Source organism: Tursiops truncatus, chromosome 2 (assembly GCF_011762595.2).
Source record: "Tursiops truncatus isolate mTurTru1 chromosome 2, mTurTru1.mat.Y, whole genome shotgun sequence".
Classification (NCBI taxonomy): Eukaryota; Metazoa; Chordata; class Mammalia; order Artiodactyla; family Delphinidae; genus Tursiops; species Tursiops truncatus.
This window is the reverse complement of record NC_047035.1, coordinates 36,053,295-36,077,780: the sequence shown is the minus strand read 5'-3', so window position 1 is coordinate 36,077,780 and position 24,486 is coordinate 36,053,295. Positions and strand designations below refer to the sequence as shown.

Here is a 24,486-nt window from a genome sequence, read left to right as displayed (position 1 = left end):
CTTTAGAGTTTCTGTGAAGATAAAAGCACCCAGAGTGAGTTCTTGTCAAATGGTAGTTGTACAAGGAATACAATGTGGTGATGATACGTTTTGATATTCCCTCAGGTGAAGTAAAGGACAAAAATGTTCAGGTGGTTGAGCTCCCCATTGTAGACAGTCTTCATCCTCGTCCTCCATATTTACCCCTGGCTGTACCAGAAGACCTTGCAGATCGACTTGTACGAGTCCATGGTGATCCTGCAGTGTGGTGGGTGTCCCAGTTTGTCAAATACTTGATCCGCCCACAACCTTGGCTGGAAAAAGAAATAGAAGAGGCCACCAAGAAGCTAGGCTTCAAACATCCAGTTATTGGGTAAGAACCTGATTTGTTCCTCCTAAAAGGGATATGTAGTAGCAGGGATACATACCTTTACAATACAGTGTGAACTTTACAAGATATAGCGTGATTTTCGTAGCCCCACCCAAAAACAGAGGTTCCAGAGTTCACCTTAGGCCACAGGGAGATTATTCTTCCTTTGTTCATTTAGAACAGCTGAGTCATCATAATTTAGTCACCCTTAATCATTTGTTCATTTATTCATTCAACAAATATATAAAACCATATTTCTGAAATTAACAGTCTCTCCTGGGGAAACCAGCAAAATCTTATTTTGTTGGGAGTATTTTAGATGCTATACATGACTCCTGTCTTACTCTAACAGGGTTACGAGATGAAGCTCTCATACTTATAGCTTTTCTATTGCACCTTATTCTTGGATTTCATTAATTGCCACTGGTGATTCTTTTGCAGTTTTGATGTTCTGTTTTCTTTTTTGTTTTGAAAGCTACTTTGAGAATAAAGATATCATTAGTAATGTAAGATAATGTTAAAATTATTGTTTAAAGTTATCTCTTGGCCCACTTGGGAGTTATCATGTATATATGTACAGTCTCATGCTTATGTTAAGGGAGATATATCAGGAAATCCTGGAAGCAAAAAAAAATCCAAAAGAGCATCTTTGCTCACAAGCATGTGCTCCTATACCCATACATAAAAAGTTGTGGAGTAAGGAGTTTTCCTGGGTCCTGATGCCAGATTTCACACCACGGGAAATGTTCTTGGCCTAATGGGAAGAACACTAGACTGAGAGTTAAGTGACCTCAGTAATATTCCTGGCTTTTCCCTAATTCTGGGCCAAGTTACTTAATAATAGTATTATTGAGCTTTGATTTTTTTTTCCATCTGTAAAATAGGGAAGGCAATACCTGCCCTAAAAATGATGATGTGATAATATAAGGATGAAAAAGGATTTTAGTTCTGTGGGAAAAAATACACTGTAAAATATTATTACCTTTCAGAGAGACTGATGATGCTTAAGTAATTCCTGAAAATAGATTTGTAGGCTAGACTATGGCATTCTGCAGCTTCTATTGTTTGTAATAAAGTCAGCTATTGGTTAATATTAATACATGTGTTGATTCATTCACTTATCTGCAGAATGTTTATTGAATACTTGCTACTGTGGGGGACAGAGGTTAAATTTTTTTTAATGGATCCTTCTAACTCCTCACAGTCCATGGGAAAAGAGACTTACACAACTAACATTATATGAGCAGAATGTGATACATGCCCTGAGAGAAAGCATAAAAAGTTTTATGAGAGGTCGAGGGAGGGGAAATGCACTTCCATTCCCAAGAAAGGACCAAGAAAGGCTTCATAGCTGCAGTGTTTGAACAGGATCTTGGAAGATGGAGAAAGGTACATTATAGTAGTTACATTACCAAAGTAACTTCAACTGCATTATCCCATTGATTCTGTAACACAATCCTGTGATGTGGGCAGAGATAACCACTTTACAGGTGAGGAAACTAAGGAAAGAAAATCTCTTCCCAAAGTTCCAGGGTTTATAAAGGCAAAACCAGGACTTACACCTGCTTAACTTTGTCTGGACTTCCTGTCGTTTTACATACCAGAAAACTACCTGTATTAATTTTTCGTGGAGTATCCACCACATTGAGAATTGGCCAAATATAGAAACTTGAAGTACTGCAGACAGCTAAGTTATTTGCACACTTAAGTAGTGTGCTGTAATGAAAGAGGGGTGCATTAGAGTTCAAGAACCTGGGGGTCCAATCTGGCTTCCACCACTAACAAGTTATGTGACTTTGGACAACTTACTTGGTCATTCTGGGCCTTCATTAATTGTCACTCTTTTTTCATTTATTAAAACAAAACAAAACAAAAGAAAATGCTAGGTTAGATAGTAGTAGCTAAGGTTTCTACTTACAATATACTAAACAGTTAGATTTTTGTGTCTGCCCATCATCCATTCATTCATTCATTTGTTGTGTTTGGTGCAATTGGGAATAAATAAAACCAGATTCCTTGCCCTGGAGGAGCTTTGATAGATAGTGAAAATCAGGCAAGTACACAAATAACTTTTACTTTTGTAAAGACTGGGTTAAAATGTATGTGAAAGAAACCAGCCTCCCTTTGCCTTATATTGTCATTTTGTTCCCTGAAATATCTTCAGAGACATCAGTTTCTTTAACTGTCAGATGAAAGAGTTACATTAAACCAAATGACTTCTAATATCCTTCACAGGCCTAACATTCTGATTCTTCATAAAAATTCCATTAAGATCCTCTCTCAAATTATTGGTCCAGGCCTAATTTCAGGAATACTTGGAAAATTGAGAAAATTGCTTAGTAGTACTCTGCCACTATGTCAAATGCTCCTCTTCCTTTGATTTTTCCTTCTTGTTATAGCTCTCCTTTGTTTTTATCTTTATTTTCATACTCCTACCCCGTTTCTTCCCTGTTTCTTAGTCTTCATATGTATAGAAGTTACTGACCCCTGTTCTAAATAGTAGAGCTAAAGCAAGAACACAGTAAAATCAGAGTTTCAAATAGTGTTTCTTCTCATGAAACTTTTCATTGAAATTCAGTGGAATTGTTCTTTCTGCCCTATCTCATCTCCATGGAGCACAGTGAACAATTCCAAATTTCCTGAGAGAACCAGTGACTAAGAAGAACGTGGGAAGGAAAAGATGATACGATAGGTGTTCATACGATAGTATTCACATCTGGACTATCACCTGAAATGCAAAGGAAAGAACAGCCACCAAGATGTCAGAGTAACTCCAGTGAAGTTAAACCCTCACTCCAGATACATAATAAAAAGCTGGCCCTAGGCTTGACTTAAGACATGCCTACATATTGTGACCTAAAGGAAACAAATCTACGTTTTTTCTTTTCCAACATTTGAATAGTGGTTTAGTAATTTGGGAAGAGGGGAGATGTGGGAAGAGCAAATTTAAGTAGTGTTTTAACTTATGAAAACAAACTCTAACTATTGTTCCTGTTTTCATTAAAATACTGTTGGAAGTCAATGCCTTATTCAGTGCAGGACAATGTAAATCTGTGTCCCCAGTTTTACAGTTTTGGAGCTTTCCTTAAATAGGACAGATGAGATCAGTATCTGCTTGTGTTTGATAGAGTAAAAAGCCGGGAAAGGAAATTCATTATGCCTAGAACAAAAAGGCTGGCATGGCTCCATGAACTTAAAATAGTAAGAACTCTTAAAAGGTTTGCCTTGCCTTGATTGTGCTATAGGAAGAATCCGTACAGGTCTGAGTTTTCCTTGCACAACTTTAAATTCAACAAGCTGGCATTACAGTGACAGTACAGGATAAAATGAAGAAAAAGAAAACTTGGCATCAAAACATTACAAATGATATATTTAATGTTCCATAATAACAACTGTGAATCTTGGCATCCTTTATTGTCAAATATATTAAAAATTATATCCAGTTTTTTCTGGAAGGCTGGTTGGTATTTGCTGCCTTATATGCGGTCTAATTCTGGAATCTCCCATTTATTCCTTATTATGCCAATTACTTTCTCTTGATAAGAAAGCATTCTTCAAAGACTTAACTTATTTTGTCTAATTCCCCTTGTATTAATATGCAAATATATTTAGAATATATGTGTTTGAATTTTTTTAAATATTGGTTTTATTTTTTCTAATGGTGAAAATGAAAGAAAAATTGGTTTAAAATGTCCATAATGCCACCATGAATAGGGGTATAAAGCTGAGTACCCTAAAAGTACTCAGTGGATCAGAACATTATCAGCAGAATCTGACTTTCTCCCTCTGCCCCCGCAGAGTCCATGTCAGACGCACAGACAAAGTGGGAACAGAAGCAGCCTTCCACCCCATTGAGGAATACATGGTACACGTTGAAGAACATTTTCAGCTTCTTGCTCGCAGAATGCAAGTGGATAAAAAAAGAGTATATTTGGCCACAGATGACCCTTCTTTATTAAAGGAGGCAAAAACAAAGTAAGTTAGATGAACTAATGATTCTAGAGTGAACCATCTCTTTTCAGTTGAAAGGAATCCTTAATTCCCATGACTTGTGATTCTTGTTACAATGAATGTTATTACTGATTATTGGGGGTTTTAAATTCAAACAACTGTGTACTTGTGCAACTGTTATTATGATCAAAGCTTATGTGAGGTGCCAGCAAGGTGTAGATTTCATTCTGAAACCCCTTCTCTTGACTTGTAGGCAGCAGTCATCTCATTATATACTCACATGACCTTTATGTGCTTGGAAGGGAGAGAGCAAGCTTAATGGTGTCTCTTCTTGTAAGGAAGGGCACTAATTCCATCATGAGGGTCCTACCCTCATGACCTTATTTAACCCTAAGTACCTCCCAAAGGCCCCACCTCAAAATATTATCACATTGGGGGTTAGGGCTTAAACATATGAATTCTGGGGGGACACAAACATTTAGTCCATCATACTAACCAACTCACAAGACTGTTAGCAATAAAACACACCAGGTGCTTGCCATTTTGCTCTTACTATCTTCACCAACAATCACAGGCAACTGAAACCATGTGTAAGATGTAAGTTTTCATCTTATAAAAATTTCTGGAATTTGGAAATTATATTTTTTAAAAAGGCAAAAAATCAAAAGATGAGTTTTGTAAGTGAAATAATAAGGACTGCCAACTTGTACTGAGCTGTATTGAGCCCGCCTGCCTGTATTTCAGGCACTGTGCTAGGTGGTGGGGATTCCATGATAAGCAAGACACTCTCTGCTCTCAAGGAATTCCCAATCTAGTAGGGGAATGGACAGTTACAATACAGTATGAGTAGTGCTACTATAGAGTAATACCATCTACTCCAGAAATCATCCCTGAATCCTTGACTAAGTGGTTCTCCTCTGTGCATTCCTCTTAGTATTTAGCACTTGCTTACTTCTGTCTCCCTCACTAGGTTATAAGCACTTTAGAAACTATACCTAGTTCTAGTAAGTGCCCAGTAAGTATTGAATTATGTTCATTTCAGTCCTATCTGTTTGAAAACATTTTATTAGCAATTATCATTTGACCTTTTTGACTTTTAATTAATTTATTTCTCAATCCCTCTTTTATGTCACAAATGTGGGTTGGGAAGAAAAACAAATCTGGAATGAATACTATAATGCAGGTATTTATCCATATCATTGGATAATCATTTAAACCCTATTTCTACCTCGTAAGAATCTAGATTAACCTGATATAAATTGCTTTTTCTTTAAGGCTCCCTCTATTGATTATACACACAGACACTCTCTCTCTCACACACACACACACACACACACACACGCACGCACGCACGCAGGTGTGCGTGCACACAAAGACCAAGAAATTCATCAGCAAAACATAAGCCAAGTTATATAGTTATAATTCTTGTTTAAGTATAAGAGTTAGGGATTAAATGAACATTTGGACATAAAACAAGAAAAAATTTTCACAGATATTTTTCCAGTTTGATATTACAGACCTATTAGAAACAAAGTAGAAATAGTTCATCTTAGTCCTTCATTTTAAAATATCAGACTGAATTGGTAGCTTAGTTGAAAAAATGTTAAAGTATTACTTTATTTACTCTTTGACTTGTTCTTGAATGCATCATAAGTTTTTCCCTTGACTGGCAAAATAACTCATGCTCATTAGAAAATATGGAGTTGGTAAGTATACAAGCAAGGAAAAAATATTACCCACAGTCTCATTACTCAGTGGCAACAACTATTTAAATATCAACATATTCCCTTCAGTCATTTATGTAGTTATACATTTGTGTAGTTGATCATATTCTATATAATTTGAACTCTTTTTTTACTTAATACAGCACTAGATCCCTTTTCCCAGGTTGCTAAAAAAAGTCATTGTAAATCTCTTTTTTTAGTGACTACATATCCACTGAATGGAAATGCCATTGCTTACTTGACCATTCTCTTAATATTCGACAGGTTATTTCCAATTTCCAGTGCTATGAGGTATGCCTGAAATTATCCATATTATTTCCTTAATCTAGATTTCTGGACTTGGAAGTATTTAGATAAAAGGATATGAATATTTTACAGCTGTGATCCATAGCACAGCGTGATATTTTTACACCAAGCAACCCTTATAGTACAGATGGCAGTAGTATCTACTTGGATTGTAAGAATTGTAAAGCTTGATTTTTTCTTTTGTGTATGTATGTGTGTGTGGTCAGAAGCTAGTAACTCCTCTCCCCATGGTATTCCAGGCTATAAATGTAGCAATAGCATTTATAAATGTAGCAATAGCATTTTGTTATAAATGTAGCAATAGCATTTTGTGCATATTTTTTTCCTCTTTGGAAATTCTTTGGTTTTCTGAGTCATTTTAAGGATTTTCTCAGGAATTTAAATACCGTTTTTCTCCTTCATTATTTTACTTAAAAGTTTTTTCCACTCTGAATTAATTCTGCTTTTGACCTCTCAGGATTGGTTTTGATACCTAAGCAAATCATAAAACTTCTGTTATTGTTTTAGGAAACCAAAGCATGAATTAATTTTTCAACAAGGTATATAGAATCCAAGGTGATTATAAGACTTTTCTGCTTCAAGAGGGTGAAGAGATGGAGAATTAAACTTAAATGAGGCATAGTATTCGTACAGTTAGAGAAGAAACCATTTTTCTGACTAGCTTATTCTTTGTAAAAGGGGTCAAGATTAGCTTATATATGTGGCTCCGGTAGTTAATGCTTTGTTGCTTAGTATTACACCTCAGGTCTCTCTAGATTAAGACTGAGTTCATTCACGAGATTTTAGCACCAGCATCCTAGTGACTGTGACAGCTGCTGATAATGTGGAGATCTCTCTCTTAGGTAATTCACTGTTAGAGTGTTTAAATCACAGAATCTTTGTCAAAGAAGTAAGAACTATTAAAGTTGTCTATCCAGCATTGTATTCTAAGATTGTGGAGACTGGGTTTAGGAGTGAAACAGGAGAAAAAACAAGCCATTAAAAATCTCTCAGATTAAATATTTACATATGTAGTTTGCTCTTTATCAAAAATGCTGGACAAGCTCTTCCTAAAATTAGGTTCATTTAAATGAATAGAGGTAAGGAAATTTGTTTAAAAGTTGTTGTAAAGCATTTGGTTGCCATGTGAAATGAAGAATCAGCAATAGTGGTAAAGTTCTTCACTATTTTTTTGAACTACATGTAATATGCTAGACAGTTACAGGGCATTAGGAATACACAAAGAAATAAAAGATAATATGTGGCTCCTTATCTCAGGGCGTATCCAACTGGTAGGCGGTATACGGGTAACAAATAATCAGTGTCATTATATAATTGTCCTGAAGGAGTTGTATACTAGGTAGTGAAGTCAAGAAGAGGAGTATCCCCCCGTCTGGAGAAAGACCTCACAAAAGAAAATTTGATGTTAGTTTATACTTTCAAGTTACAACTTTGTGGGTGAGATAAAAAATAAATTTTTGCAAGATGGAAGAAGAAAAAAATATTTTTTTTAATCATTGCCAATCTCTGCAGCCTCACAGTGGAAGACTTCTGCTGGCATACTTGTAGGCGTAAGACAAGAAAGAAGCATGTTTGTGTGGAAAGTTTCATGCTCATTATTGGAAGTACAAAATCTCCTTCCCTCATTATTCACTTTGTTTCTGTTTTTCAACACTCAGTATCCTTCATCAAACTATCTTTTGCATATAGAGATAAGGCCTGAGGAACTTAGATGACCTTTTGGTTTGGTTCCAGGAAGAGGCCTTTAAGTTAGGAAGGGCATAATGTTCCCATCACTTCTCAGTAAAAGGATACCTCTTGTGTTTGTTTCACTGAGCACCCAAACCATGCTGACAGAGTTAGTCTTTATTCTAGGATAAAACCTGTACTGGTGTGTTTTAACGATTTCCCCCCTCCTCCACCCTCCAGCCTTTTCATATTTATTTGTTTCTGTTTCTGTCCCATGACTGGATCTGCATCTTCACAGGAATCACATTAAAAGTTTTTCTGGTAGTTTTCTTTTCAGAACAAATGTGACATTTCCTTCATCTCCCTGATTCAAAGTTGAGGAGGGCAAAATGTCAAAAATAATGAGGCCAAATGGATCTGAACACTGAATACCAATCACTGAAACAGTGCTCAGAGACTTTTTCTTCACAGTCATTACTAGAGGCTATGAGAGAAAACGCCTTGGAGGTTGTGGAATGAAGAGAAATCTGAAGCAGCTGTTAGAGAATTAGGAAAACGTCCCAGACATAGGTAGCACTAACTTGTTCATGTATTCATCCACATAGCATTGTGTGGAGTGCTAGATGCTGTGATGCAAAGGAAAATAAGGCATAGTCCTAACCTTTGGGAAATACTGTGTGGGAAAAAGACATGTAAGCTGACTCCTGCTGCCTCAGGGCTTATAAATAGGAACTATTATTCTTTCAACAAATATTTATTGACCTTGTATTATATTCCAGATTCTCTTCTAGGTGCTGAGAATAATAGAGTGAACAAAGCAGATGAAATACCTCTCTTTATAGAGCTTACATTCTAGTTAGGGATGATGGAGGTGGGGAATGAATGCAGACAGTAAATAAACAGTAAATATATATTATGTTCAGTGATAGTAAGAGCCATAGAGAAAAATTAAGCAAGTAAAAGGGATAGGGATTGCCAAACTCCTCACTAATAAGGCAGCATTTGAGCAGAGATCTAAGAGGGAAGTAAGAGATAAAACCAGGTGAATATATGGGGAAAGAATGTTTAACAATCACAGTTAATGATTTATTGAGCATTTACTACATGTCAGATACTCTTCTAAGCACTTTACATTGCTTAGTTTATTTAATTCTTAAAAAATTATATAAAGTAGGTACAATGACTATCCCCTTTGCATGTAACTTCTGAAAGTTTACAACTTAACTCTGATCTGTCTCATGCACTGAGAAAATTTATTCACTCTATACTAGAGTATAATTAAACCTCTAATTCAGAGTAGAATCATTTGAACATATAGTAGACTTTTTAAACACATCCTGTTTTAATATTTTTTAACACATATCTTCTCAGGACTACCACAATATTAGTTGGTGGACATCTACAAGGAATTTGCTTTCATAAATTTATTAGAATGGTTTTCTGTCACCATTATTTGTTAAGATGGTGCTTATGGGGGTTAAGGGAGACAAGTCTCAGTTATCACAAATTCTAAACTAAAAATTTAAATGAAGTTTAATCATGATGTTTATATTCTAAAGGAAAAGCTCAGTGACCAAATTTGAAAGCAGGTTGGAGCCTCCTAGAGAGGTAGGAGGCAACTGGGACTCCCCCTGGGGACACATATACTGGCAGCAGGCAGTGGGAAGCTCATTCTACCACAGGGACCCTGGTGCTGGCAAACAACATTTTGGAGTCCTCCTTCTAGCCTATTAGAACCAGGGGCTTACATGCCCACTAGTTGATTAGCACCAGTACTGGGATCCCCAAGCCCCACAGCCAGCCATACTGGGACCCAGCACTGCCCACCAGCAACACAAGACCAACCCTAGGACTTGCGGGCCTGCAACCAGGCACACCAGGACCCAGCCCAACCCACCAGTGGACTGGCACTGGCCCTGGGACTTCCCAGACCATGTAGCCAGCTGTGTCAGGACCCAGACCCACCTACCAACAGCTAGCAGCCTCCACATGAGGCAGGACCTGGCAGCCAACCGGGATGGGAACTAGCCCTACCTACCAGCATGCCCACAGTAGTTGACCCCACCACAACAGAAGTGCCCACTCAGCCCACATACAAGGCACCCTTAGCTCTGGTGACCAGAGAGGAGTATATAGCTGGGCCCCATAGGACATCTCTTACATAAGGTCACTTCTCCAAGAATGAGAAACATAACTGGCTTGCCTAATACATACAAATAAACACAGAGAATTAGGCAAAATGAGGTGACAAAGGAACGTGTTTCAAATGAAGGAACAAACCCCAGAAGGAGAGCTAAGCAAAGTGATGAGCAGTCTACCCAATAAAGGGTTCAAGGTAATGATCATAAAGATGCTGAATGAACTCGGGAGAAAAATTGATGAACACAGTGGCAGACTTAACAAAGAGAAAGGGTAAAGAAGAACCAAACAGAGCTGAGGAATGCAATAATTAATCATTGAAGTAAAAAATACACTAGAAGGGATCAACAGTAGATTAAATGATGCAGAAGAACAGATCAACAAACTGGAAGACAGAGTAGTGGAAATCACCCAAGCTGAACAAAAAAAAGAGAAAAATTTAAAAAGTGAGGACAGTTTAAGAGACCTCTGGGACAACAAAAGCATACCAACATTTACATTATAGGGATCTCATAGGGAAAAGAGAGACAGAAAGGGGTAGGGAACTTATTTAAAACAAGAATAGCCAAAAATTTCCCTAACCTGGGAAAGGAAACAGACATCCAGGTCCAGGAAGCACAGAAAGTTCCGAACAAGATCAACCCAAAGAGGTCTACACCAAGACACATTGTAATTAAAATGACAAAAAATAAAGATAAAGAGAGAATCTTAAAAGCAGCAAGAGAAAAGCAACTAGTTATGTACAAGGGAACTCCCATAAGACTGTCAGTTGACTTTTCAGCAGAAACTTTGCAGGTCAGAAGAGAGTGGCATGATATGTTCAAAGTGATGAAAGGAAAAAACCTACAACCAAGAATACTTTACCCCACAAGGCTACCATTCAAATTTGAAAGAGAGAGAAAGAGTTTTACAGACAAGCAAAAGCTAAAATTGTGAGCACCACTAAACAGGCTTTACAAGAAATGTTACAGGGACTTTCCTAAGCATAAAAGAAAAGACCACAACTAGAAATATGAAAATTATGAAAGGAAAAATCTCATTGGTAAAAGCAAGCATACAGTAAAGGTAGAAGATCAGCCACTTGTAAAGCTAGTAGGAAACTTGAAAGACAAGTAGTAAATTATCTATATCCACAATACGTGGTTAAGGAATACACAAAACAAAAAGATGTAAAATATGATATCAAAAAACATTAAATGTGGGCAGGGCAAGGCAGGAATAAACACTGTGGAGTTGTTAGAATGTGTTCAAACTTAAGATCCACTTGAAATAATTATACACACACACAACCCACCCTTACACCTCTAGGAACTAGAAAAAGAAGAACAAAGCCCAAAATTAGTAGAAGGAAAGAAATGATAAACATCAGAGCAGAAATAAGTGAAATAGACACTTAAAACAATAGAAAAGATCAATGAAACTAAGAGCTGTTTCTTTGAAAAGGTAAACAAATTGATAAACATTTAGCCAGACTCATCAAGAAAAAAGAGAGAGGACCCAAATGAATAAAATCAGAAATGAAAAAAGAGATGTTACAGCCAACACCACAGAAATCAAAGGATCAAAAGGGATTACTGCAAACAACTATATGTGAGTAAATGGACAACCTAGAAGAAATGGATAAATTCCTAGAAAATTTCAGTCTCCCAAGACTAAATTAGGAAGAAATATTAATAAACCAATTACCAGTAATGGAGTTGAATCAAGATTGATCAAAAAACTTCCAACAAAAATCCAGGACCAGATGGCTTCACAGGTGAATTTTATAAAATATTTAAAGAAGAGTTAATGCCTATGCTTCTCAAACTATTCCAAAAAGTTGAAGAAGGAACAATTCTGAACTCATTCTACAAGGCCAACATCACCCCAATTCCAAAACCAAACAAAGATGCCACAAAAAGAGAAACTTACAGGCTGATATCATTGATGAGATACAAAAATCCTTAACAAAATATTAGCAAACCGAATCCAGCAGTACATTAAAAGGATCATATACCATGATCAAGTAGATGCAAGGATAGTTCAATATTTGCAAATCAATCAATGTGACACACCACATTAACAAAACAAAGGATAAAAATCATATGATCATCTCAATAGTTGTAGAAAAAGCTTTTGACAAAATTCTATATTCATTTATAATAAAACTCTCAACTAAGTGGGTGTAGAGGAAACATACCTCAACGTAACAAAGGCCATAAGATATCACAGACTAACAGCTAACATAATACTCAACCGTGAAAAGCTGAAAGCTTTTCCTCTAAGATCAGGAAGAAGACAAAGATGCCCAGTCTCACCACTTTTATTCAACATGGTATTGAAAGTCCTAGCCACAGCAACCAAAAGTTAAGAGACTAAATCCTAAGAGTTTTCATCGCAAGGAAAATTTTTTTTCCTGTTTTAAAAATTTTGTCTGTAATGAGATGATGGAAGTTCACTAAACTTATTGTGGTAACCATTTCATGATGTGTGTAAGTCAGATCATTGTGCCTTAAACTTATACAGTGCTGTATGTCAATTATATCTCAATCGGGACTTCTCTGGTGGTCCAGTGGTAAAGAATCCACCTTACAATGCAGGGGACGCGGGTTCAATCCCTGGTCAGGGAACTGGGATCCCACATGACGCGGGGCAACTAGGCCTACACGCTATAACTACTGAGCTCGTGTGCCTCAGCTAGAGAGCCCATGTGCTGCAAATTACAGAGCCCATGTGCTCTGGAACCCGCACGCCACAACTACAGAGCCCACGCGCTCTGGAGACTGTAGGCCACAACTAGAGAGAAGTCTATGCACCACAATGAAAGATCCCATATGCCTCAGCGAAGATCCCACATGCCATAACTAAGACCTGATGCAACCAAAAACAAATAAAATAATAGATCTTTTAAAAACTTACACCTCAATAAAACTGGAAGAAGCAAAAGCAATGTATAAGTTATATTTTAATAAAGATATATGCTTAAGGATAAAAGTGGGAAAGGAATGCATAAAATGAAAATGTGTCTGTGTGAAAAAAATATGAAAGCAGGTTGAAAAACCACTTATTACGATGAAAATAAAGAGCTTTCTGTTTTCAATTCTTTCATGAATTGAAAGGGACATTCTGGTGCATATGTGTATTTTATGTCATGCCAATAACTTTTAACATACAGGACACCCCAGAATGGTTTCTGCCCCATCAATGGATTCAAAGATGCTTTGTCAGCTACTCTATTGAATGCCAGAATTAAAGCTTTCCTTACTGTCAGAAAGAGGGGGACTCTTGGTTAAAGGAGCTGGCTACCTCCTGCTGATAGGATACTATTTCCTGACAGAATTCTATGATTTCAGTGAGTTTGTATAAATTTATTTCTTTTTTCAGGTATCCCAGTTATGAATTTATTAGTGATAACTCTATCTCTTGGTCAGCTGGACTACATAATCGATACACAGAAAATTCACTTCGAGGTGTGATCCTGGATATACACTTTCTCTCCCAGGCAGACTTCCTAGTGTGTACGTTTTCATCCCAGGTAAGCATTTTTAAGTGATCAATACTCTTTGGTTATATTGGGTCAGGAAGTTCTTGGATTTTAAAAAAATGTTAGTTTTCAAGACTCACGTACAATGTTTTTAATATTGGGGAATGATCCCTTTTGTGAAAGAATGAGAAGATTCCAGAAAACATAGCTATTTGAGTGCACTGAATATTTAATTGTTTGCAAGCAATTGTTGAATACATCTCTACTGAAGCCAGCTACCAGGGTTGTTTAAAGTACTTGGCTTATTCACAGCATTTAACAGAAACAGCAAGTAATTAAGTTTACTTAATACTTGCTGATTTTGCATACAATCAGTACGTAACCAGAGCCCATCCATTTCTACACTTCAGTGCACTGATACTGAGAGGCTTAAGTGCTCAGCATTTTGCCTCACTTGATTGCTTTATAGAAAATAAGAAAGAGTAAATGTAATTCCTCTTTCAGGTCCTTTTAACATTTCTACCAAGCAAGAAACTGTACATTATATTTAAGCAATACCATATTATCATCATTCTTTGAGTTTATTGTTATAGATATTTAATATGTTGTTGGTTTGGTGTGTGTGTTTTTATGAGTGCTCCAATCAGCCTTATATGCCCAGTGGAATATCAGCATAGAAAGATTTATTGTGGATTTTATTCAACTGTCTCATTTATGTGCATATTATTGGTTAGTTTGTTCAACACGCTGTTAAATGATTGTCTGTGCTCAGACCTATACTAGGTGTAGAGGGAATTTCAAAGGAGATCGAAGATACAGCTCTTACCCTGGTCCAGAATCTAGTGAGCAAAATATCCACATGAAATAACCAGAGAATAATTACAAAGAAATATAAGCCATGTAAAATAAGTATACGTCTGAAAGCTTAGAAGAAGCAGAGAAAAGAAAGTGTGAAAAGGAAAGACACATCATTTACATGGGACTATACTGCAGAGAGTATTAAGAAATGGACAGTTTTTTATTACGTGACAGTGCACACTGTCACAATGGTATGGTGATATGATTGTTGGAAAGATACTTATCCCAGCAAAGCCTGTATGAGTTCCTTCAATGTGGCATAAGAATACAACTTAAGACGCAAAGACAGCTGCACAGAACAGGAGTCACATGGCAGCAGTCCTCATCAGAGGGAAAACATGAAGGCATCCATAGCTGATATTCTCCCTAATTGGGGTGAGGATCCTATCTTTGAGAAGGGGGTGGGATGGGGGGAGGAGTTGTAACTACCTAGTCCCTCTCAACTGCTTTTGAGAATCTGGCTATGGGCCTACATGATCAACAGGTGCAAATAACACATTTTCGAATGCTTCTTGTTAGAATGATTGAATCAAGAGTCACTTTCCCAGATGTACCACCTCCTCTGTAGGTCTAGATTTTAGGCCTTCCTAAAGTCTATTCCTTTAGTCCAGGGTTTCTCAACCTGGCACCGTTGGCATTTGGGGCTGGATAAGTTGCTGTGAGGTGCTGTCTTGTGCATTATAGGATGCTTAGCAGCGTCCGTGGCCAGTAGCCCCTCACCTCAAGTTGTGACAGCCAACAGTGTCTCCAGACATTGCCACATGTCCCGGGTGGGGGGAGTGGGAGGGCAGAATCACCCTTGTGAGAACGACTGCTCTAGTTATAAAGCTCTAGAAGTAAATAAATATATACATGTCTAAACATTTACTAGCCTTACATGGAGGTAGACACTGAGACTTACAAGGACGTGCTCTATGTTTTGCTTTCCTTTGTCCAGCTCTCCTTAATAATGCCATTAGACTCATTCTGGAAAGAAAATCTTTTGTTTATTTCCCTTTTCAAGGATGTGCTGTAGAATTTTTGATCCTCATAGCCTCATAAGTCTAGTTTTGACCCAGAAGTCAGGGCCTCTGTCACTTCATGATACTGGAAACCTGTCCAGGTTTGAAGAGCATATTGTTCACACTACTTTGTTCTAGTTTATGCATAATATCAACCTCTGTGTCTTCTTCAGACCTCAGATCCAGAGAAACAGTTTATATGAAGAAAGCGTAGTAATGAGAGGTCTGGTTGTATCCAAAGGAATAAGATTTGTGATTATATATTATATTGTTCCTAAAAACTCTTGGCAAGTCAAGGTTCATCCAAAATAACTCTGATCATTTAAACCAATATTTTGTGTCCCAAGATAGACTTGAATACCTCAAAACATGTTAGGGCTCAGAATAAAAGTTTAACAGTAAAAAATACCTTACATTTATATAGTGAGTAGCAGTTTGCTAAATGTGATCGCCTCCTTTCTTGGTGACTAACAGCTGTAGCATTTGAGACTGTGGAATAATTCCACATTCAGTGATTAATCTTTGGGCTTCCTTGCACCCCGGTTTTCTTTGGTTTTTTGGTTTTTTGGTTTTTTTGGCTGCATTGGGTCTTCATTCCTGCGTGCAGGCTTTCTCTAGTTGCGACGAGCAGGGTCTACTCTTTGTTGCAGTGCACAGGCTTCTCATTGCGGTGACTACTCTAGTTGCAGAGCATGGGCTCTAGGCACACAGGCTTCAGTAGCTGTGGCACATGGGCTCAGTAGTTGTGGTGCATGGGCTTAGTTGCTCCACGGCATATAAGATCTTCCCGGACCAGGGCTCGAACCCGTGTCCCCTGCATTGGCAGGCGGATTCTTAACCCCTGCACCACCAGGGAAGTCCTGCACCCCAGTATTTTTTGAAAATATTTTTAGTAAAAAGGCATTTGGTACAGTTTAATATTTTTGTGGTGTGAACGAGTTGGTTGGTGGCTTGTAGCATAAACCAAACCAAAATTGCCATAAACCAAAATCGGAATCGCTTGAAGAATGCCCCCAAAATGTCTCATCAGCAGTAGCAGTGGAGTTTGAGAAAACGTCACTGATGACATCAAAGTATCAAGCCATTGACTTCATGAGACAGAGAACAAGAATGAGACATTGTGGGCTCTGGAGTCAGACTACCTGGGTTTAAATCCAACTTTGACCACTTAGTGACTCTGTGGCGTTTGAACAAATTACTTAGCCTATCACTGACTTTTTCCCCCCTCCCTGTAAAAATGGTAATAACAGTAATACCTACTGCATAAAGTTTTTGTGAGGATTAAAGTGTTGTTATATGTAAAGCACTGAGAATAGTACTCAGCATTATGTTAAATGCAATGTTAGCTATTATTATTTATAAAGGAATAGGTATAGGTATATCTTTGCCTGTTAGACTCTACAGTATTTATTTTAACAGCTTTTTTTCACATGGCCCCATTTCAGACTATATGATCTCACGTTTTAGAAGGAACATGAAATATGCTGTTCAAGGACTCCATTACCTCTACTTATGGTCACGGGTGATGCTTAGGTTCCACATAGTCATTGTGTGCATTGGATGTGTGTAACAATTCTTCATAAAGAATAATAACCGGTAACATTCGGCATATTAATTCCTGTGCCGAGGTACCACCTTAACTCTATTTTATTAAGCTTATTGAAAGAGAGCGTCACCATATAATATGAATTTTCAGAAACAAAAGCTCTTCATTCCCAAAGGGTGAGTGGTAAGTAATAGTATTTGCTTTAGCAAATGCAGGTAAACTGGTGTATGTTTTGACTTTAGGGAAATTAATCTGCAGACTTTCCTGCAGAAACCAGAAGAAGACTAAAGCCTTACATCCAGAAGGGTGATAAGAGAATAAAACAATGAGAACCAAATCTCAGCCCAGAATAATCTCATTTCAAGAGATGGTTAGAAGGGATAAAAGTTTAGTATCTTCTTCATAATGTTTTGACAATCCTGAAGTTTCAGTCATGTAAACTTTCTGTCTCCTGTATACTACCCTTTGAGGACTTTTATGCTATATGACAATAGAGTTTATCTGTTGACCATGTGCTATTGTAGACAATACTGGAAGAATGAAATGTATTGTTAGAAGGAAATTGCAAGGCCGGATTGATGTTTGAGAAACTGTAGGCACAAATGTCATGGCACCTTAATCAGGATTCTTTATAAGGTTTTGGACCCATTCTTCTCAGTCTTAGGGCTTCTAATCATTCTTGGTTTTATATCCACAAGTGAGGTCTGGGAATTCTTTCTCCTTAAGTGAAAAGTTTTTAAAAGCCAAGAATATGACTCTACTCTCTAATTTTGTTACTATTGTTGCACTCAGTTTTCTGAATTCCTTCATCAGAGCTCTTTCTCATAGCCAAGTTTGTCCTAAAAGCCTCATAAATTGAAGAAAACAATCTTCAGGATTTAGTCTGAAAATTAGAGGCAATATTAACACTTTTCAACAGCATCAAGTAAGTTTTGAAAGCTATGCAGTGCATCGCATTCCAAACTATTCTACCAAATACTCTAATCTTGTTCTGTGTTACTGGAAGTTGCCTATGCCCTAAGCATCTCCTATGTCATTTAAGTTACTTTCATATTTAATGAAACCATCTAAAATCTGAAGCAAAGGAATTGGAGTTCCAATTCCAGCAGTTGACAGCTCACTCAGTTGTAGATGGGCAAAATATCAGAAAGGTTTTCTTTTTTAAAATACTGTTTATCAAGTTTTAGAATCAGGTTTTATAACTCTGGAATCTGATTTACAAAAATGGTTTGTAGATGTCCATTTTAAAGACTATGGGTAATCAACATTTTTTAAGGAACAGTCAACATTGTTCATTAGTTTCTCAATCATTAAAATCACCATAGGACAAAATTACTTTTTTTTCCCCCTGAGACACTTCTCTTTGTGGCACTTAATATGACATTCTCCTGGCATTCTCTGTTGTTTCATTCCAAATCCACACACAACACAACTGGCCTCGTCACGTTTTGAATCAGATTTTGGAAAGCCCAGAGGGAGAAACCAGATACTACATTCATTTTATTCTAGACAGATGGCTCTCGATAGGAATTTCCACTGAGGTATGGTTCATGAAACAACAGTAGATACTGTTCTCTCATTGAATAGCAAAACAAAGCAGTTTACAGTAAAAGTTCACAGATATCCCAGCCTCATGCAGTGAGACAAGAGCCCACTTCCAACTTCTCACACTAGGAGATCCTTCTGGCCCTGTCAATTTTGACAAAAGCCAAGATCCCATCTGCTCTGAGAAAGCTTTGGAGGCTCATGCAAAGCTCAGCTGGTTGTTACTCAGGGATAAAATTCAAACTAATGGACCTTCCTCCACTTTTTAATTATTTTTTTGTAAATACAGTCATATCTATGTTTTATCCTTTGGCAGGATTTTTGCTTTTACTCATTACTGTGTGCTTAGTAGTGTTCTAAAAATGATATAGTGCCACATCAACAGCAAATGAAATAAAACATATGTGTGGCCAAGCACTGCTTTGCAAACCGTAGACTACCCCTCTCAATCATGCTACCTGTCAAGTATCAAACCTGAGTATTGACATCAACTGAAAGACCTCATTTACCTGTCACGTGATTTGGATTTGTTAAGCCCAGAGAGGAAGCCTAGGGTGATTAAATGCAAACGTTGACACCATAGTAATCTTTCTTGCCCTTTGCAGTATATTGCCCCATGGTTAATATAGAGAAAAATTTTTAATTACTCAGAATGTTATATATGGATCTTAAGGATTAAATATCACCAGTTGGACTGGTATTATGCATGGAGCAGTATTCATTCAGAAGGTACTTACTGAGTGGCTACTCTGTGGCAGGCACTGTACTAGGTACTTATCCTCAGAACCTAAGGCAGTTCAGTGTATGGTTTAGAGACAGAGAGTTCTAATTACATTTCTGTCATTTACTAGCTCCTTTATTCATTTTTTTTATTTTTTGGAAATTAATCTTTCTTTGGCATAGTTTCTTCAGCTGTAGAATATAAATAATAACAGTAACCAACTCATAGGGTTGTTGTGAGAGTTCAATGAGTTGAGAGGAAGCATGTATGTAAGCGCAGCTATCAGAACAGTGCTCAGTAAGCTCAGCTGCTCTCATTATTGCCATTATTATGAGAAGGACAAAGAGTCTTATATTGGTCCACTCTGTGTCTGCAAGTTCTACCATTCGTAATTTCTTTGGCTTAAGAAAGTACACGTGGGGCTTCCCTGGTGATGCAGTCGTTGAAAGTCCGCCTGCCGATGCAGGGGACACGGGTTCGTGCCCCGGTCCGGGAAGATCCCACATGTCGCGGAGCGGCTGGGCTCGTGAGCCATGGCCGCTGAGCCTGCGCGTCCGGAGCCTGTGCTCCGCAACGGGAGAGGCCACAACAGTGAGAGGCCCGCATACTGCAAAAAAAATAAAAAAAAAGAAAGTACATGTGTTATCCAGCAGCCTAATACATCAACAGCTATTGATACCAAAACATAAACTGATTATTAGGGTTACCCCAAAAGAAAGCACATCCCTAAGGGTATGGGACTGAGGGCAGTGTTGTTTTTATGAGAGTGAGAAGTTTATTAATGAAAGGAGGAAACACATTAGGGTTCATTACCACGGTGGGCATTGTGGTCATCCGAAAGACAGTACAAGGTCTTGCATCCCTGGCTAGGGATAATTGACAAGTGGGTGGAGGGGCCCTGAATATAAGACTCTCAGGTTTTCCCAAGGCCAGCCTTGGCCTTAAGTGATATCTTTCTGCTATTAAAATGTGAACATGGAGATAGGATCTGCAAGAAAAAATATGCTTAGCAGTTAACAAGCATACACAGACTGCCTGGGTTCAAAACCTGAATATGCCACTTAATAGTAGTGTAACCTTGAGCATATTCCTTAACTGACCTTTGACATCCATAAAACGAGCATGATAAAATTTTATGGGGCTGCTGACAATTAAATTAGACCTAGAAACAATGTCTGACAGAAAAAACTCAGTAAATATGCCTCTATCATTGTTATTGTACTTTGCTATTATTGGAGCCGCTTTGTTTTAATTATTTAGTTTCTTTCCAAAGGCTTAACTTGATTTTGCTTGTGCTGTGTGGGCCTTTGGCTGAATTTGAAGTTCAAGTTCCAAATCTTTTTTAGCCTCATTTTGTTATAGTTTCAGTATTCAACCAGTGATCTCAATCGTACCAATATAAAATTAGTTTGTTGATGAAGTAGCAAATTTGAAAGCAAAGTTATTTTCTTGGTTCCATGTCTAGTTGAAATTCTAGCACTAGAATTTGGGCAGATCTCCTTGTATTTTAGTCCCTATCTGCAAAATTAAAAATACTATCTAAACTTAGTTTCATTTACAAATTACATATAGCATGTGAAAACCTCCCCTCGGGTTCCTAAAATTCAGACTTTTTAAGGAGTTAAGTTGATGATTAACCTAATCAGATTCCATTTGCTCATAACATTTAAGAATTTAGTTTTTGATATCATGAATGCCAAAGTTTTAAAGAACTGCTGGGTAATCCTAAATTGCTCCACTGAGCAGATTAACAATTACTATTAGTATCATTTTAAATATGTGCAAAAGTATTGGTGTAGGGACAATAAAACTTCATTAACGGAGGTAACTACAACTGGAGATGTAGGAAAATTGACCTGAGTCGAGTCCTGTGTTCACAGTGTATAATGGAAGAATTTTCTAAGCAAAATGATAGTATTCTCTCTTTGGTCTTCACCTATTGTTAGAAAAGTTTCTGAAACCCATTTACTCTATAATGAATATATTTGTTAATTGCTTAAAATGTTATACCTCCATTAAGATAGTTATAGTTTATCACCAAGTATGAAGCTCAAGGAAGGAAGCTCAGATTGTGAAATTCCAGCTGCCATCCAGTGGGAATGGTAGGTATGTTTTGGACAGAGGAATCTTTTAAGTAGCCGTAAGTGCATCAGGTAGATGCCCCGTCCCCAAAGCCTAGTTCATCTGATTTCAGTCTAGATGCTACTGTCTACACATCACACACATCACACTTTAGAACGGAAGTGGCAGATATATTTTAGCTCATTTGGCAATAGTTGATTGTCAGTAATTACATGAATTTTGGTTGAGAAGAGTTCTGAGACCCAGTCCAAATTAGCAGAAAAGAGTATGTGATTGATTAACACTGAATGAAGGAAAGGGAGCAGCAGCATTTGTGTAAAGTATTTATAATCCTGATTCTAATCCTGAACCTTGAATTCACCAAGGGCATAGACTGTGTCTTACTCATTTTTGTACCACTAGTGCCCAACATGGAAGACTCTGTGGCTTTTAATAAATTTTTATTAAAATTAAAATTTTATATTTTAATAAATATAAAGTTATGAATTCATATTCATAAAATACTTTGCACTGTATATACACATACTTTTTTTCTCTGAGAGATCTTAATTGTAATTATCTTTTATGTTAAAAAAAAAAAGATACAAGCACAGAAATGAAGAATGACTTGTACCATCATCTGAGAGCAAATGGACTGAAAACCTGTGACTAGAATCCACTGCTTCTCATTCTCTCAGTCCTGGTCCTAGTCTAGTCCTAGTCTCTTTGGCCAAGAGCTTTCGGATTGCTATGAAGGAGATCTTACACATACTAACCAATTTTTTTTTCATACTTTCCCAAGGTCTGTCGAGTTGCTTATGAAATCATGCAGACACTGCATCCCGATGCCTCTGCAAACTTCCATTCTTTGGATGACATCTACTATTTTGGAGGTCAAAATGCCCACAACCAGATTGCCATTTATCCTCACCAGCCTCGAACTGCAGATGAAATCCCCATGGAACCTGGAGATATCATTGGTGTGGCTGGAAATCATTGGGATGGCTATTCTAAAGGTGTCAACAGAAAACTGGGAAGGACGGGCCTCTATCCCTCCTACAAAGTTCGAGAGAAGATAGAAACAGTCAAGTACCCCACATATCCTGAGGCTGAGAAATAAAGATGGATGGGAAAGACAACCAAACTCAGTTCAAACCGTTTGAGCCAAACAGTAGATGAAGAAGGCCCCAACCTAACAACTCACGGTTAAATGAGTCAACACCCCCAGCGCCAGGAGCAGCTGGGATCTGACAGATGCTTCATTGGTGGAATTCCTCTTTAACAAGGGCTACCGTGCCCTCAAAACCACGCACAGTCCGATAATGTACTCACGTATAACATACAAACAGGTTGTTTTCTACTTTGCCCGTTCTTTCAAGATTATGTCCCCATGAAACAAACACTGCCACATTGTGTAATTTAAGTGACACAGACATTTTGTGTGAGACTTCAAACATGGTGCCTATATCTGAGAGACCTATGTGACCTAACGAGATGACTCAAATAGCTCCCTCCTACGGGGAGCTTGATTCTTAGCCAGTGGTGGTATTGTAACCACTGAATTCACTCCAATCAACAGATTCAAAATGAGAATGGATGTTTTTGTCTGGAATTTTTTTTTGAGTAATTGTACCAGTTCATCCACCTCATCATTAATAAGTGAAGGATACAACAGAAAATAAAATATTCATACTCCATTAGGAACTTTTGTAAAACAATACCATGAACAGATTCTTTAGTACTCAATGTTTCCGGACATTCTCTTTGATAACAAAAAATAAATTTTAAAAAGGAATTTTGTAAAGTTTCTAGAATATTATATCATTAGATGATGATGTGGCCAGCTTTATAGTGGAAAATGTTGATAAAAAGAAGAGTTTTATAGTTATGCTTTACTTTTTTTTTTTTTTTTTCCTGTTTCAGATTGAGTGGCTTAGCTCAGAGAGTCCTTGGTCCATTTTAACACTGAAAACTGAGTTTAGTTGGTGCACATTACAGAGTTGCTCAGAACCATCTTAGGGAAATTTTATTTTATTATTTTGGACATTGTTTATTTGATTTAATTGAATCAAATAATCATACTCCTCAGTGCCAGAGGAACTATCCCCTCCACTCCCAAGCTAACAATTTCAGGCTTGTTGTTTCTTATTGTGGCTATTGTCACTTTTTGTGAGTTGAGACCTGTTGTTTTATCCAGAAAATGATTTGTGCCCTTTCCTATCATGTCCTGCTTTTGAGAGTACCAGGAATCTGTGGGGTTGGGAAGCTGGCTCTGTTTCCTTTTTTTTTTTTTTTTTTTTAATTTATTTATTTATTTACTTTTGGCAGCATTGGGTCTTCATTGCTGTGCGCAGGCTGTCTCTATTTGCGGCAAGCGGGGGCTACTCTTTGTTGCGGTACACAGGCTTCTCATTGCGGTGGCTTCTCTTGTTGCAGAGCACAGGCTCCAGGTGCGCGGGCTTCAGTAGTTGTGGCGCACAGGCTCAGTAGTTGTGGCTCGAGGGCTCTAGAGCGCAGGCTCAGTAGTTGTGGTGCACAGGCTTAGTTGCTCCCTGGCATGTGGGATCTTCCCAGACCAGGGCTCGAACCCATGTCCCTTGCACTGGCAGGTGGATTCTTAACCACTGCCCCACGAGGGAGGTCCCTGGCTCTTCTGAAGTATGCATCTCATACTACATAGAGTTTGGTGAACAAAGGAGAGAGGAACCAGTATGAGACCCAAAATGGACTTGGGAATAACTCTTCCAAATACTTCCTTTTAGTAATTCCTCATCAGAATCACTTTGGACGACAAGACTTTGATGCTGTCTCTGCTTTCTCTCTAAACATCACTTTTCTCCTTATAAGAACACTTCCTCTTTTCTGTAGCCTGCCTCTTTTAGATGCCTGGTAGGAGTATTTCATAGCATTGTTTTACCTTCTGAAAGAAAAATTTGATCCGTGTAGGAACCAGTAGCAGGCCTGGTATTAAATATCAGGAATCCTAGACAGAAAAGCCCTGTTCTTCGCATCATCTCTAAATGAAAATACCTGTATGTAAAATATCCCCACCAAACTTCCCTATATTCTTTCTACCTCTCCATTCAGGTCTCCCAGAACTAACCATCTAGTGTCAGTAAGCAATTTTCAATTTAGTTTTGGTACAAATAAGTCG

At 37.7% G+C, this 24,486-nt stretch overlaps 1 protein-coding gene across 9 annotated transcripts in view; it reads left to right on the top strand.

Annotated features, from left to right (window-relative positions):
• The window catches only part of FUT8 (fucosyltransferase 8), a 318,277-nt gene extending 295,150 nt beyond the window's left edge, over positions 1 to 23,127 (top strand). For all 9 annotated transcript variants that reach the window (XM_019922488.3, XM_033851048.2, XM_073800357.1 and 6 more), the window contains 4 exons: positions 106 to 352; positions 4,148 to 4,324; positions 13,501 to 13,651; positions 22,135 to 23,127. In XM_019922488.3, the coding sequence (XP_019778047.1) occupies positions 106 to 352; positions 4,148 to 4,324; positions 13,501 to 13,651; positions 22,135 to 22,452 (893 nt within the window). In that variant the 3' untranslated portion in view covers positions 22,453 to 23,127. The remainder of the gene's footprint in view (positions 1 to 105; positions 353 to 4,147; positions 4,325 to 13,500; positions 13,652 to 22,134) is intronic.
• Positions 23,128 to 24,486: the final 1,359 nt, after the last annotated feature.